The 17,292-nt window shown below is 38.0% G+C and overlaps 1 protein-coding gene across 5 annotated transcripts in view; it reads right to left on the bottom strand.

Moving 5' to 3' along the window:
• THSD7B (thrombospondin type 1 domain containing 7B) overlaps nucleotides 1-17,292 on the bottom strand; it is a 799,570-nt gene that overhangs the window by 466,345 nt on the left and 315,933 nt on the right. For all 5 annotated transcript variants that reach the window (XM_044768990.2, XM_044768984.2, XM_070507604.1 and 2 more), the window contains exon 5: nucleotides 14,628-14,797. In XM_044768990.2, the coding sequence (XP_044624925.1) occupies nucleotides 14,628-14,797 (170 nt within the window). The remainder of the gene's footprint in view (nucleotides 1-14,627; nucleotides 14,798-17,292) is intronic.

Raw genomic sequence — 17,292 nt, 5'->3', positions numbered from 1 at the left:
TGGGGGAGGAGCCCAGGAAGGAATATGTTTAACAAGGACCAAGGTGGTTCATATCACCAGGTTTGTTGCTCATTACTGCTTAAATGACGCCTAAATTTCCTCTCAGTTCCAAAACTCCATTTCTTTGTCTTGTTTCAAGTAACAGTTTCTCATAGCTAAACAGAAAAATGTAGAAAGGTACTACTAAATCAACCAATAATTACATAGTTTACTTTAATGAAGTTATCTTTCTCAAAAATTACATATGTGGTTTCAAGCTTTATCCAGCCTAAAGAATACTAAATGAGTCTGAACAATTTGACAGTATACTGTAACTAGCAAAAAAATTGCAGGTATAGAATTTTTGGGAAATAGTGTGCTGATAGTGTCCCCAGTTAATTCTATTTCAGTGAAAGGAAACATTACAGAAAATAAGAGAAAGAATATGATGTATAAACAAATTTTCTTCAGAATGTAACTAACTTTTACATTGATATTTCCCACTAGCATTTAATACACCTATGAGAAGAGAATGAATGCATTCTATTATCCTTAGTTTATAACCAGATACTTTATAATTGAAGCCAAAATCGTGTAACTCAATTACCCAAGGTTAGTACCATTATCAGTGGTAAAGGCAGAATTAGAACTCTGCCTGATTTCCAGTTCAGTATTTCTTTCCACATAATTCCATTTTATCAAAAAGTAATAACTATTATCTCCACTTTATGTACATTTGAAAAGTCACACAATGAAATCTTTTTTAAAAATGTTTCTTACCTTGAAATTAATAGGTGGCAACTTATAGATACAAACTTTTAATAGTCTGGAGTAGAATTTCCAGAATATTAACTCTACTGGCCATCAATTTGGGAAAAATGATTTTAAATTTCACATCTCAAAAATTTCTGCAGGATAAGCCAATCTGTTACATATTTATTTCTCTATCCTTAACAAATTCTTCTCATAGCTTGTTGGATAAAGCTGCAAATCAACAGCCCAATACCTCTACAATATCTAATTGATTCAGGGAAATTGAACACATTTCTCAAGAAGAGTGTGGATGCTGCAGTTTTCAAAACAGAGAGGTCGTTTTCTAAATAAAAGTGTTTGTTTCTTGTGGTTTTTTGGCTATTATACCTGCCTTCTATGAATTAACACCACAAGGTAAGATATAAAATATGAGGTTGCTTTTAGCCAATCAAAGATTTTGGAGGACATGGGGGGAATTTCATTGTTTCATATGATGGAGATACTAGTTCTTGATTATAATTGGAAGATCAACAGATCAGTCACTATATACAATTACTTTAGTTACATTTTTAATAGTAAGGGATATATTAACCACTGTGTGCATGCATTTACGTATGTGTGTTGTCACGAGACAATTTCTTCATGGATCGGTCACACTTCTGCATGTCTTGTGATCGGAGATACTGACAGCTTTTGTTCCAGACTATCTATTCAGGAATGCTTATAGAGTAAACAGCCTTGGCACAGAAAGATAATGTCATCTTCTGGGGCAAAGGTTGTGCAGGTTTGCTTTCAACCCCTTGTGAAAGACTGAGGTTTCTAAAGCTCAGTGTCCCTCTCCTGTCACACAACTCACTAGGTGTGCAGGCATCACGTGGCCCCTGTTGTGTTGCACTGTGGGAACTGGGGCTCAAGAAACCAGTACAAATGATGATATTCTGGCTACTGACATTGCTGTAAATAACAAACTTCCCTTTGTCTCTGACCAAGGGGTCTCATGTCTTCTGCCAGTATCTGTGAAACAGTTGTAGGCTAACATGTTAGCTTGCAAGTAGGGTAATATCTGAGATCCTTTACAGTCCTTGATATGTGTGTATGTCAGTTACTCACATTTAAACTTACAAATAGCTCTTCCAACACTGGCTTTTGCACAATTCGTTCAGGATTGTCTTTTAACTCTCTGTGTGCTAAGAAATCCTAGAGAGTCATTCTATGACTGGGCACTTCAATTAAGTAGCTGAACAGTCCTGGGAAATTTTTTGAAAAAGTCAAAACTTTTGTTATGTATTCTATCATATCATTCCAAAATTTTCACATCTACCACTTTTTCGGTGTCAAACTGTTGCAATAAAATGCTTAAGTCATGGTCTGTGGAATTCTTCCATTAAAACCAACTAGGATGATTTGAATGGGATGCTGATGTACCTGATTCCCTAATTTCTAGTGCAGTACTAAATGTCTTAGCAGTCAATTCTGAATGTACTCATAGAGAACTCACAGAGTAGTGTGGTGGTCTCAGTGATTGAACAATCTCATGTAGATGTCAACTGGTAAGGAATTTAAGGAGTGTCCCCTCATACACACACCATACAAGATGCAGGGCAGAAAAGTGTCTGGCCAGGGCCTTGGTCATGTCCTTCCCAGACAAAACTGATCACACAATCTTATTACTGAAAGAAATTCTGCCATTGGATCATAGTCTAACGCCCTCATTCTACAGATGAGTTAGCTGAAGTATTTGCATTTTAATAGAAACTTTAAAGGACATACTCCTTTCCTCTTCTAAGTTGCTTGTTGTTTAATCTTGCATTTGAAACTACATTTTACACACTTGGAATATAATATCCATTATATTATACCCACATAATTCGTTTTTATGTTTCTCTCTCCAAATTGGCTTTGACCTCCTGATAGTCAAGGTTTATCTATTCATCCCTCTATCACTAATATTTGATAGTGCCTAGCCTATGCCAGGGCCTCAATAAATGTATGAATGCACAAAAAAGAAAAGCCTTTGGTGTCAAAAAGGAAAAACTATAACACCTTGTACTTATTGAGTGTTTACTATGCATCAGGTACTCTATCATGATTTTTTCTCCTTTTAATATGGGTCATCTCATTTAACTCTGATGACCCTACTGTTATCTCCTTTTACAGATGGGAAAACTGGAGGCTTAGAGAGGCTGTGTGACTTGCTCAACATCATACAGCTAGGAAGGGGGGAGCTGGTGCTCAAATGTGGGAGTCCCCACTTCAGAGCCTAAATTCTTAATTACTAAGCTATTTGGATATTTTTACCCCTTAACATCATATCACATAATCCATATAGTCATAAGGACTGGCTTCTTGTTTAATTCTAATAAACTCCAAGCATTTATTTATTTCTCAGAAGAGAAAGTGTTTTGGTAGGCAGAATAATGGCCACTCAAACATGTCTAAATCTTACTCCCTACTACCTGTGAATAGGTTAAGTTACATGGCAAAGGGGAATTAAGTTTGTGTGGAACTGAGATTGCTAATCAACTGACCTTGAGATGGGGAGATTATCCTGGATTATCTGGCCGGCCCAATGTAATCACAGGGGTCCTTATATGTGGATGAGGGAAGCGTAAGTGTCACGGTCAGAAAGACATTAGAAGGTGTTATGTTGCTGACTTTGAAGACAGAGAAAGGAATCATGAGCCAAGAAATAAAGGTAGCCTTTGAAGCTGGAAAAGCAAGGAAAGGATTCTCTCTTAGAGCCTCCGAAAGGAACACAGTCTTGCTGACACCTTGATTTTAACTCAGTGAGACTCATTTCAGACTTCTGACCTCCAGAACCATAAGATAATCAGTTTGGGTTGTTTTAAGTCATGAAGTTTCTCATTTGTTACAGCAGCAATAGGAAATTAATATGGAGTGTAATTAATAGAAAATAATCCCTGCAACAGAGACAGCTAGCTGACCCTCAAAGATTCAGGCTTCCCTTCCAAAGTGTACACTTGTTGCTAGAAAATGGCTACTCAGCCAGAGGGCACATTTTCCAAGGACCTCTAATTCCCCTACCCTCACTCCTCTGCATTGAGACAGGGACACAATGTCTAGTCTCTTCAGTGTGCTGTGAAAGTGTATCAGTTCTGAGTCAAGAGGTTTATGTTCTGGGTTCATGATTCTCATGTTCTCTGCTGCCTAGGTGATGCAATGCTAGCTTCTAGCCACAAGATGGAAACTCATGCACAGAAAGGTCAACTAGCTTGCCCAAGGCCACAAAGGATGGCTGGAATAGAATGAGCAGAGGGGAGAGTGCAGTCAGCTGAGGCTGGAGAGGTAGACAAGGACCACATCATACATGGCTCTAGGAGTGATGCTAAGAAGTTTTAATTCAGAGGAAGCCTATGAAGTCATTTTGCATGGGAATGATATACTCAAACAAGCTTTCTTGTAAAGTTCATTTGGCAGGAGTGTGGAGAAGAAAAATAATTGCTAATAGTTACTCTCTGGTTATTGTATAAGGCTCTCTTCTGGGTGGTATGTAATGTGCGTGTGTTCATTTAATCCTCACAGCACTCCTATATTCTAGGAATTACAATTATCTCCAACACAATTTATAAGTGATAGAGTGAGAATTTGGACAGAGGTAGTGTGCTTTTTGTGGTGGCTGCATATTGCTGTGATGCTAAGCTACGCCCCCAGTATTTCAGATACCAGCAGGGTCACCCATGGTGGACAGGTTTCAGTGGAGCTTCCAGACTAAGACAGACTAGGAAGAAGGACCTGGATATCACTTCCAAAAAGAATTTGGGCATGAAAACCCTATAAATAGCAGAAGAGCATTGTCTGATACGGTGCCAGAAGGTGAAAGGATGGCACGAAAAGTCCGGGCAGGGTTCTACTCTGCTGTACACAGGGTCGCTAGGAGTTGGAATGGACTTGACAGCACTAACAACAACAAAGAGCGTCTGCAGAGACCATGTGCTGAATCATATTAAACACGTCCCACTCTATTTAGATAGGAGTAATAGTAGAAAGAGGGAAATAAGTCGGGAAACTATTATAGTAGTACATATGAGAAATAATACTAGAAGGGGAGACAGATGGAAATAAATAAAAGATAATTAAGTAAAACATATATAGATAGAGAGAGAGAGAGCGAAAGAGAGAGAGAGGTAGAATTAACAAAATTTGGTGATAGATTGAATGTAGGCAAAGAGGTGAATGGCAGGGAAATATCAAGGACATTCCCCAGGTTTCTAGCAAGGGCACTCAGCAGAGAGAGAAACAATTTCCTGAATTTTGAAACACTAGAAAAGAATCTGATATGGGTTTAGGCAGAATAATAAAGAGCCCAGTACGGGGAATACTGGATTTAAAATGCTGGAGATTAGTCAAATAAAAATAGCTGGATCCAGTAGTGAGCTCCAAGCCTAGAAAGAATTGGGACAACTCAAATAAGTTTCATCAACTGTCAGAAATATGATTAAAGTATTAGAAAAGCAGATCTTGAAACAATAAAATGAACTACAATTACGTATTCCCCATGGAGACACATAGAACCTTAGAATTAGAATTGGCATCATATTTCAGCTGCTTTTCCAGCTTTTCTCTTGATGCAGGCATTGATTTTACTCTCCAGTAGGCCTGAGAAAATGACCAGAGGACACAAGGAGCAATTTAACCATTTTTAAGCACAGAGAGATCTTTCTAAGTGACTCTTCTCTCATGAGGATGAACCTGATGAGAGGTCCAAATTAGAGCAGAGAATAAATTGGTGAGAAAGTTGTGAAACGTTCCTGCAGGAAGGGTTGGACAACAAGAGGATATTTCTTCTATATTCTACTTTTCAGGGCATTCACATATTCAATAAGGCTGGAGAAATAGATTTAGAAGGAATAACTTTGTTCCAGAAATTGTGCTGTCAAGAGGAACCTCATTACGTCTTGGCTTGGTGTTTGAGAAAAATCTAATCCAGCTGATAAAATGAAGTTGAATGAGACACCCAACTACAGATTGTAAATGCAATAGTCTCAGCATGTTTTCCAAATGCAATCTTCTGCTCTGAAAAGGCGAACTTAACTGTTCATTAATGAAGTGCAGGTGTAGGTGAACAATGGAAATGAAGATAGAAATTGCCCCAAAGTAAAAAGAAGTGTCTACAACTGAATGGGAAGATGATATGCAGGGGTTTATGTCCATTTGTTCAAGAAATACCCACTGAGCTCTTACTACCTTTTGTTAGGCAGTAGGCTAACCACTGTGAAGTCGACCACAGTTACTACAACTGTTCTTGCTCTCAAGATTTATGCCAAATGAAAAGAAGAGGAAAAGGATGAGGAAGGGGAAGAAATGGAAAAATTGGATGATGATGAGGAGGGAATATATAAAAGAAGAAGAAGAAAAATGAGGTTGAAGGAGAAGAAAAGAGAAGGAAAATGAGGGAGGACAAGAAGAGTTATTTACAGCTCCCACCATACTTCAGGCCCCTACTGTGTCTCATCTAGACTGTTATAATAAATCCTCAAAATCAGTGTCTCTCATTCTTTCTTTTGACACATATTCATTGAGTTTTGTTGTGGCTGAGTCCTCTAGAAAGCAGAGACTACAATGATAACTTAGGTGTTAATACTTTATTTCGGAGGTGTGTGACCAGGAGGCAGTGACAGGGAGAAAACAGCAGGAGTAAAGCAAAGAAAATATGAAGTGATGCTATGTGATGTGTTATTGTGTTGGCTACCATTTCACATTAAACCATAACTATACACAGCAGAGTCACTTATTTGGAAAACAGGATTTCTCTGGAAGGATTGCAAGAATATACTGGAATAATATACAGGTGCACTGGGAATAGCCTGGCTCCCTCCTAAATCATGTTTCCCATTGGTGAAGTTTTACTCCTCAAGGAGTTAAATTTCCTACACGCCCAGGTTGTAGCCTCCAGGTTGCAACATCCAGCCCCTCAGCTGCTACTCATGCACCACATGCACCCCAACATGGTGTTTTACCAAAGTTTGAAAGTGAACGGACAACCATGTGCTTGTAGAGCATCAACCAAGAGAAAGAAAGAAGGTGGTAAAAGGAATATGAGAAGGGGCAAAGCTTGAATTCAATACAAGCATCTTTTATGTGCCAGGTACTGTGCTAAGTGCTGGGGAAACAGTAGTGAACAACATAGATGTGGTCCCTGACTCACAGACCTTGCACAGTAGCCTGGTTAACAATGCACAAAACAAGCAATTACAATGCAGGAAGATAAAGTGCTTTGATGGCTAAAGAGCAGAGACCCTATGTCATCTTAAAGGGTTCCCAGAAGGAACACTCTAAGAAGCAGGGGTAATCCAGGCAATAGGCCAGAGACAGGGATTAAGTTATGAGGGTCTGGAGGAAATGAGGAAGAACTTAGGATAGTGGTCAGTGGGCAGATAGAGACTGGCTCCAAAGACCTAGAATTTTAAAGAAATAGTTCAATATATTGTTGGAGCTCAGACTGCTGGATGGGGATGCAGAGGGCAATAGTTCAATTCTTACCATCTCATGGTCTGGTCATCATAAGGCCCAAAGACCACAACCTAAAATTCTACCTCTCCTGAATCCATAGTCCTTACCTTCATCCACCCCATATTCATGTCCAAATTGCTTATTGGTTTTATTGCGAATATGTTCTATGACTTTCCATTTCTGTATCTTTACTGTACCCATTTCCTGTTTCCTCCACCTGGGATTTTGTTCCCTCCACATGAACACCTGTTGAAACCATGCCCTTCCTTATTTAACGCCCATGAAAAGTCTTTCTTCTTCACAAACTTTTCCTATGTTCCCCACATCCCACTGGTTTAATCTCTCGTTCCCTGAAATTCCCATTTTCTTTTAAGGTACTTACCTCATTTCTGTAGTTATTTTTTTGACTTTCTCATCTCCCATCCTGTTAAAGACTGTTAAGGATCAAAAGTAAAATCGATAGATATAAATAATTTGAAATCAACGGTGGTTTCCATAATCTGGTTTCTCTGGAGAATAACAGAGGGATGTATTTAACTCTGGAAATTACTCAAAAATCAACTACCTAGTGTCATGAGCCAGATTTCAGTCCAAGCTGATCTTCTAAGTCCATTGATCCTCCTTATTTTCCTCTCCTTTGCATTCCTCCCCAATCTTTCCCCATGGACCATTTCCATCTCTTCGTGCTCCTCATAGCTTCTATTTTATCTGATTCTACTCCAGGCCCTCTGGACAACCTGGTCTTGGAACGGAATTCTGATATCTAGATAGCACATCATTTTGGCTTTGTCAATAGTAAAACAATTTCTTTCTCTGTGCTACCCCCCAAAAAAGAATTCAACGAAACTGAATATATCACTCTCTCACTTGAGGAGTTTTCCATTTTGAATTACATAAGCATTTGCAATTTGCTGTTTATACGATCGACACTGGCACTTGGAAACACAAAGAAGGACCTCAAGCATAGCCTTCAAGGGCTTTGCAGTCTAATAGGTGACACAGAAAATAATACCAATGGCTATAAATCAGGCAAAAAGTGTGTTACAGGGGTATGGACTCAGTGCAATAGCATTAGGAAAGTTGAAATACGACTGGTAAAATCATTGAAAAATCCAAACTCACATCCTATTCTAGTCCTTGACAATCTTGTTCTTCCATGATGCCACCTTGGCTTCAACAGCACACAGTATTGAATTATCAATTTAGTTGTGTTAACTTTAAAGAAATATATAATATATTGCAGAAAGAAGAACATGTGTTTTCCCTTTTTAGGAGATCAAATTAAGCAAGACTCACATATCATCAAAAAGGTCTACTTCTCCACAGCCATTTATTTTTTTCAAGAGTAACCTCTACTCAGTGCTAGGCCTTCTTCTCAAATATCTTGCCTCTATCATTTGTTCAAGGCAGCTCTCTCTTACTCTCATTTCAATCATGTGAATTAAACCTTCAGCTAAATAAATTGACAGTTTTAATGTCAAGAACAGCCTGATAATTTAATGAATGCTTAAAGTAGGAACTCTTTGATATTTTTGCTAAGCACAGTAATTCAATAAACACTTGCCATATCACACTAAGATTAGTTTGTTATACTTGATTAACAAATCACTAAACTGAAATACAAATGCAATGAAACAGAACCAGTAGAAACCAATCTCAATTGAGATTCCTGGTGACCAACTGCTTCTAAGTATTTAAGATTCCTTTTCTGAACTTTTCTCAGCTTCCACATTTTTGGAGAAAATATTTGGAAAGAATATTTTATATTTATGCTGACTTTCTCTTAAACCATTATCCCAATAATTGAAGATGTTTCCAAGGTAGAAAGGTCACAGCCAATAGCCTTCTATCTCTTGGTCTTATGTGAACGGCCATCAAATAACCTGTTGTTAATTAGGAAAGATTATTTCACTCAGTTATCACTGCTTCTCTGTTAACATAAAGCAAGAGAAAACGCTGTAACCCCATTCAAACAGTCTCATTTCTCCGGTAAGGGTCCACACTGTGGGAAGTTCTAAGTGCATTATTTTCCTGACACCTTATTCTCATACCCAAATGAGCTTATTGACTTTAAAATCAATTTATAAAGACTGATAAGGGACATTTCTCGGCCCTCGAATGATGGTGGAATATCTCTTTCAATTGCCCCTTAAGAAACCTGTTCATCTGTTTATAATGTAAATTACTTTATTTCATATCTTAAAAACTTCTTGGATAATCAGATAAATTTGCAAATAGGACATGACCACTCATGAGAATTCTCTCAGCATACTGACATTTTTACTTTCTTATATACAGATAAGAATATAAGATTTCTTCTGAGCTTAACAGCCTGCAGTGGGGGAAAAAAGGCTGCAATAGGTACCCATATTCTCACAAATAAAGTCTTAACTCCAGAATAGCACAAAAAGCCTAGCTTTCCAATGTCATTGTAACTTCATTATTCCCTGTGCTCCCCTCACACAAGGTCACCTGCCACCACTGAACATAAACATCTCCCTTCCTTTCCATATGTCTTCTTTGTACCCCCTAGAACATTCTTTCCTAATGATCCTCCAAACTCTCTTTAAGCAATACTTCCTTTATGAAGATGACCCTCAGGCATCAAGTCGTTTTAACTATGTTATGTATGTATATATATATATATAATGATCACATTACTTAAGACACTATAGCATAATTGTTAGTACAACTGTTGTTCCAATTAAAAGGCTAAATTAATGAGGCACCTTTATAATTTCAGTGTCTGGTACATAGCCAAAAACATAGCTGGACATAAATTATTTTTGAAAAAAAATGCTATTGGGTATTTATCCAAAGAATATACAATCAATAATTCAAAAAGATATATGTACCTCTATGTTCATCACAGTTTTATTCGCAATAGCGAAGACGTGGAAGCAACTCAAGTGCCCATCAACAGATTAACTGATAAAGAAGATAACTGATAAAGAAGATGTGGTGTGTGTATACATATATATACACACATATATATATATTTATATAAAACCATACAATGGACTACTGCTCAGACATAAAAAAGACAAAATCATGCCATTTGTGACAACATGGACAGATCTTGAGGGTATTATGCTAAGTGCAGTCAGTCAGAGAAGGACATATACCGTATGATTTCACTCATACGTGGAAGACAAACAAACAAGCATACACTTAGATAAGGAGAACAGATTGGTGGTTACCAGAGGGGAAGGGGCTGGGGGATAATGAAAGAAGTAAAGGGGCACATATGTATGGTGACAGAAAAAAACTAGACTCTTGGTGAACACGATGCATTCTACATAGAAACTGAAATATAATCACATACACCTGAAATGTACTCAATGTTATAAGCCAGTATGACCTCAAGAGACCCCAGAAAACTCATGCCCCTTCCACCATGTGAGGACACAAGGAAAAGACAGTCTTCTACGAACCAGGAAGCTGGCTGTCACTAAACAGTGACCCTGCCAGCACTCCGATCTTGGGCTTCCTAGTCTCCAGAACTGTGGTAAATAAACGTCCGTTGTTTAAGCCACTTCTCCCCTAAAAAAATAAACATGTGATTGTCATCCATCTTTTACTCACCAAATCATTATGTTTAAAACCAATTTAATGGACTAGAGACTGGAACAACATTTATGTGGCTCATCAAAGCTCGATACAGGTCAGAATTAAAACCAAGAACCAAAACATATTAAGTCTTCATACGCTAGTTAGACTCAAAACATATTAAGCCTCCATATACTACTTAGCATTCCAGGACACATTCCATTATCTGATCATGTACTGCCTTAATGCTAACTCTGGGCCCAGGATGCTAAACACATAGGACTTTAAGAACTATTCAATCTTACTAGAGTGGAGGGGTCAACTAATGCATTTACTAATTCAAAACTAAACTGTGTCCCATTCTTAAAGTAGCTATGTCCATTTGATGCCAAATAATAAATCTGAGATATGAAAAAAAAAATCCAGGTAGTATTCTGCTTAACTTCAACCATACCAATTTTTTATTTGGTTTTTGTTTTTCTTCACTATATAAATATATTCCATCTCTGTGCCACTTCACTCCACATTTGTTGATATCCCAGTCTCCAACCACATTGTCATGAACGGAATAAATTTGTCCCAGTGTTTACTAGATTTTAGAGGTGCAGCCCCTACTTCAATGTTTTACCCTTCTGAGAAATGATCTTTGAATGCAGACTGAATGGGTTTAGTTTCATTTGAGAAAAGGGCAAGAAGAAAATGGTCTCACCAAATCCAAGATTTAGATTTACAGGTAAGCAGCCCTTTTGCTGGTGCTTCTGAATTATAAAAGAGAAGCACAATTCTCCCTACAACAATAACTTGGAAACAAAGTCATAAATACTCCTCTACATTTTCATTCCCAATTCTTTTGGCTTGGCTACTATTACTAGTAATACTTCTCATATTTGATTGTTACAGCTTTATTTTGGTTGCACTTAAAACACCACATGCACAATGAACAACAGAACCAGGTAAATATGCCATAGATGTTATTATACTATTCCTACAAATACCATGAATTGAGGTTAAACGGGGAATGGGATATCACCAAGAATAAGTTATCAACAGAACTGCACTGAAGTCAGAATTCAGCCTCACCATCCAACCTAGGCAAGTGACTTGAAGGCCCCCTTGGGAGAAAGTTCGCAATTTTTTAAAAATTCTGGCATATAGAAATTCTATTGCATTTTATTGCATAAGAAATCCATGAAAATGGAGCTTGTTTTTTTCCCCAAGATTGTGGGTTCTTCTAAGATTAGATTCTCGGAATACAGAGCAGCCAATTTATAGTGGATGGTGGGATTTTGTAGGGAAGAAAAGTCAAGCAATTCCACTCCAGAGAGTGAACACAGTATGCTGGAGTGGAAGGAAAATTAACCTTGTGGGAGAGTCAACTGTGACCGAGAAGAGTTTCCCAAATCAAGGCTATTAAAATTCCTTCTCCCTCCAAAATCTAACATAATCAAAAAAAAAAAAAATGATGTTCACAAAAACTGAAATGTAAAAAATGTCACCAATTTTGGCCTTTATTCGGACGTTAGCTAAAAAGGTTAGAAATACTTAAATTCTGCCTCTTTAAACACATTCATCGGTCCCTTACAATAGTAATTCAATTGTTCTTTTGTCTTTAAGTTGAGCCACGAAGAAATTCCCACATTGCCAGATTTGTCAAATTACGTCCATAAATGATAAGAGTAGGAGATGAAAGCATTTATAAAAAGGTAAAGTGATGGCTAAAGAAACTTTCTGGCTCACTTTCACACAAGAGCAAAATAAAACTTTTGTTAACGATTACAAAGTTAGGTTGTAAGCCGTACCAGAGCTTTAAAGCAATTGTGGCTGAGGAGTATTTTGCAGCAACAGTTTGACTCACTGTATTCAACTTTGTACAAGAGTACATTGTCAGGTCATTCATCAATGTGTTTTCATCTCATTCCCACATCTAAGACCCTCCCTGAGAACTGACTTTTACCAGGCTTAGGGCTTTCTAAGCACTTTCTGTTTCTGTGTAAACCCACATATTAATTTGGAAGTTACCTTGACTGAGTATTTTTTCCTCCTCTATAGATGTGTGCAAGCAGATTGTAGCAGGGTTTAACAGGCTGCTAAACCTGCATTTAACACCTTTCCTCTATTTAACCCCCCACCCACATGTAGCATATGATTCCCACCTCTAGAATGCCTTCCTTCCACTTTCTTCCTAATTACAATCTTCCTGGTCAGTATGTTTCCATTAAGAAAGCTGTAAAGAATAAGATAGAAGAAACTTTAGAAATAAGTGATCCATAAGAAAAGCTATCTTTACTAAAGGAAACTTAGGAAGATGAAAATGTCTAATAGAAGATTCAAAGTTGAAGTTACAAATAGATAGATCATAATATATCAATTCTACAGAATTCTTATACATGTGTTGTCTCCTGAAGACCCTAGTACTGTAGACAACAGCAAAGGGGAAGAAGAAGGTGGAACAGAAAGATCACCAAGGTCTGAAAGAATAATCTGGAGCTTTTTATCTAGATGCTATTCTTCCAAAGTCAGATGAGTAAGCATACTCATGTTCTATCCTGGAACAGAAAGTATGTAAATTGTCACTTCCCAAAAGTGACATTAGAGAAGGAAGAAAATTTAACTATTATTTTTTTAAATAACTCTAAACCTAGAAATGTGGCACTGTAACTTCAATTATTGAAGCACATGCTAAGAAGTCTATAAAGATTATCCCTCTATGAGTCATAAGGTGAATCATCCAAGGCTATGGTCATAAACGCCTCTGGAAAGATGAGAGACCATGTCACAAAGAAAGGCTCCTTGTATGAAAAGCTTTACAGGATAGAGTGGATGCATTTCCATAGTACGAGAGCTTGCATCTTGCCTTCCTAACCAAATTCTATAGTAGAGAATTTATGTGCACACTCAAGGAAACAGCCCCACCTTCACCACATCTGCAGAGAGCACTGCTATGTTCTCCAATGTGGTTGGAACACGCCGTACATTCTGCTAAAGTGGAAGCATTATTGCCCACTCCTGGCTTTTCAATCAATTGGTTTAAATAAATCCGGGCCAGCTTTTCAGTCCCTATATGTTATTATTGACCCAAATCTGAAACAAATGGACTAGTGCTGAGGTTGTACCTGCCTAATAGATAGCCTGCCATGGAGGAAGTTGTTATTCCTCAACCTCTTCCTCTTTCTTCTTCTTTTCATATTATTTAAAATGTAGCAATAAAATAGTGGATCCTTGACATTTAAAAGTGATATGTCTGTATAAATTCCCACATTCACAAATTCTCACAAAATACTCTTGGATAAAACGGAGAATTCTATTAATTCATTACCAATTGACTCACTCCAGCACATCAGCCTCTTAGCTTGTGGCATTCGTTTGTGCTACAGATCTTAGGTATACATTCTCATTTAATTTTCTCAATGATCCTTTGAGGCTGCTGTTAGTATTATTACTATGATTATTTTTTTTTTTTGATTTATTTTTCTTTTTTCCTTTTTCTCCCCAAAGCCCCCCGGTACATAGTTGTGTATTCTTCGTTGTGGGTTCTTCTAGTTGTGGCATGTGGGACGCTGCCTCAGCGTGGTCTGATGAGCAGTGCCATGTCCGCGCCCAGGATTCGAACTAACGAAACACTGGGCCGCCTGCAGCGGAGTGCGCGAACTTAACCACTCGGCCACGGGGCCAGCCCCTATTACTATGATTATTAACTACTCCAAATTACTGCAAGTAGCAGGACTTAGGGATTGTTTGCAAATAATCAATAAAATAAATATTAAATTTGTGAATGCTGAGGGTCCTTTCTAGCAAGAAGAACACGAGGAGATGGTGTTGGAGTTGATTTCCCTTCCAATCAGCAGCACCACCTATCCCAGGAATGGGCTGCCTACCTTCCTTGGCCCTCTGTGTGGTGGATGCTAGCGTGCTCTGGGCACAGTACACCTCCCGGGTCTGGATCCCACCGCCGCAAACGGGTCCCGTGGCATGCCAGTGGGGATCCTGTTGCTCCAGGAGGAGAGAGACTTGGCATTCTTTCCATTCAGAGGTCCTCCAGGAATACCTGTTTGTTTCAATTTATTTAAAAGAAGAAGAAACAAGAAAAATGTAAAATTCTAAAGAAAACAAGTCATGATAGCAAACGTAAGTAATAATCTCTCTTTCTAGGGGTAAATGTTTGCCTATGGATAAAGAAGTCTACTGGTTTTGAACACTAAATTGCTTTTACTTCCTAGAGAAAAATCACATCAGCTTATCATGGTAATAGCAAAGGATGAGAGGAGTGAAGGAAGGACATATGGATAAACAGTGGAAGTGTCTCAGCCTTGAAGCTGTAAGAGAGTAAAGAATTAAAGTAAGGAGTTGGAAACTAAATGAGCCTAATTCACAGCAGGTGAACTTGTCATGGGGCTTCATTTCACAAACCTGTAGATGACTTTGTGTGAAAGATGGCCTTTCTTTTGAAATTAGTAGGATAGCGTATGAATGTGTGAATATATTATTTTAAATGGAGATAACCTACTTTTCAATTTTCTTGGTATAGGAAAGTATTTCTACCTGTTTGACCCCATTGGGATAAGGGTATAGACATTAAAAATGAGTTAATGTGCCACTATATTTAATTGATAAGTACTTTTTTTACATATGCAGACATGGTGTTATTTAAACTGATTTAGGGATATGCCCTCCTAGTTTATAACTAGTTAAGATACTATCTTAATAGACATACATGCCTATTTCTCCCTAAAGGGGAGAAAACACAATGGAGTTTGCACACAATTTGTAGAAAACAAAACAACCATAACAACACTACAGTAAAACCTGGAGAATTATTTAAGACAGAATTTCCTTTTGTGGGTTATTACAACATTCCTTAAGTCCATAGCATTAATATAACCCTATAGCATTCGCATAAATACCTACAGACCCATTTACTTCTGGAACAATAAACAAAATCTAAGGCCATGCTCGTATTTGCTGTCCCATTTCAGATTTAAGGCAAAATTTATCAGCTTTGTGATTGTTTAAAAGAAAAAAATAAACTAAAAATAAGCATGTGTTACCTGGCCTTATAGAAACTAGAGTAAAACTGAAATCAGCTAACAGATGTCAAAATCAGGAAGCAAATCTCAAAGAGACCTGATGGTGATCAAACCCTCTCATAATGAATGTCATCATTCTACAAAGCCTGAAAGCTGAGAATCATTCCTCTCAAGCCCATTGTAGAAAAAGGATTTGGACAATGCTTTTGGGTTTGTTGTAACACAATTGTTCTCCCTCTGCCTTGCTATTTCATTTTCACGTGTTTTTCCAAGTGAAAATTAGTCAGTGGGCTGGGTAAGAGTTTGGAGTGCGAGTTCAGGTCCTGCCTATGCCAGGGGAAAGAGAAAATAATAGGTTTCTAATTCCTGGGCATGAGAGACCAAGAGAAGTTCAGTTCTTTCCAGAAGTGAAGCTCTGATGCCCTTTCTCCTCACTCAAAGTTCTCACCCTGTTCTCTAGGGTCACTCAAGCAGGAGGCTTGTCCCTCATGTCTCTGAGTCTCAGGGCACAGGTAGCTCTGTATTCCAGGCCAAAATACAACAAGATAGGGGTGTGTTGGGGAGTATGGTTACCAAGTTCTCATTTCAAACCCTCTTTCTCCAAAGTTTCCCTAAAAGAAGAGCTCTCTGGCTATTAAGGAGGGGGCGATAGAGCAACTGACTCCAAGCCTCCTCTGATGGAGTTAGCCAATAAGACAGGCAAAAAAGGGATTGCATGGTGTAGATGCTAAACATGCATCAGAGCCAAAATGACCTGGGCCTTGCCACTTACTAATCATATGACTTTGGCGTAGTTCTGTTTTCCCATCTGTGAAATAGGGATCCTAATGCCAAACGTTGAATCTGGCGTATAAGAAATGTTCACCAAATGTTCATTCCTTTTCTCCCTATGTCCTTCTCCATGTGCCTTTTGCCCCTTACTGCCACAGAAAACACACACACACACACACACACACACACACACTTGACTGTACTTATGAGGATTTCATCAAGTCCTAATATTAGAGATCCAGGAATGCCATGGTGCAACTTCTGGCACCCAAAGTTCAGCAAATAGCATAAAAGAAACATAGAGTTTAGAAATGTAGCAAGTATAGTAATCCATTTGCTTGTTTGAAAGGAATGGGCCATGCTGTAAAAATTGCTTTTTCAATAAATTTATCATGACCCTATAAAAATTAGGAATGGAGGAATTTTGAAGTCATTATGGAGAAAAACGTAAAGTTTAATGACTCTGGTGTTATATAAAGTAACAAAAACCCTTTTGGTAGCTCATTGACCAAAAACACCCAAATTCCATTCACTGGCAAACAAGAAATTCTCCAGAGAAATCTAAGACATTTATCACCATCGCTATTGTTTATCACCTCAGAGAAAATACTAAGCCAGTAAGTGGCAGAGGAGAAAGCATGCCAGTAAAGAGGTGCTATACTCCTTTTAAAAATGCCGGTCTTTTCATCGTCTTTCCTCAACCATTTTCTTTATTTTTTTCAAAAGTGCTATCTCTGTTTAGTCA

This window comes from Equus asinus, chromosome 4 (genome assembly GCF_041296235.1).
Source record: "Equus asinus isolate D_3611 breed Donkey chromosome 4, EquAss-T2T_v2, whole genome shotgun sequence".
In the NCBI taxonomy this organism is placed as follows: Eukaryota; Metazoa; Chordata; class Mammalia; order Perissodactyla; family Equidae; genus Equus; species Equus asinus.
Note: the sequence above shows the minus strand (reverse complement) of the source record. Positions and strands in the feature narration are given on the sequence as shown.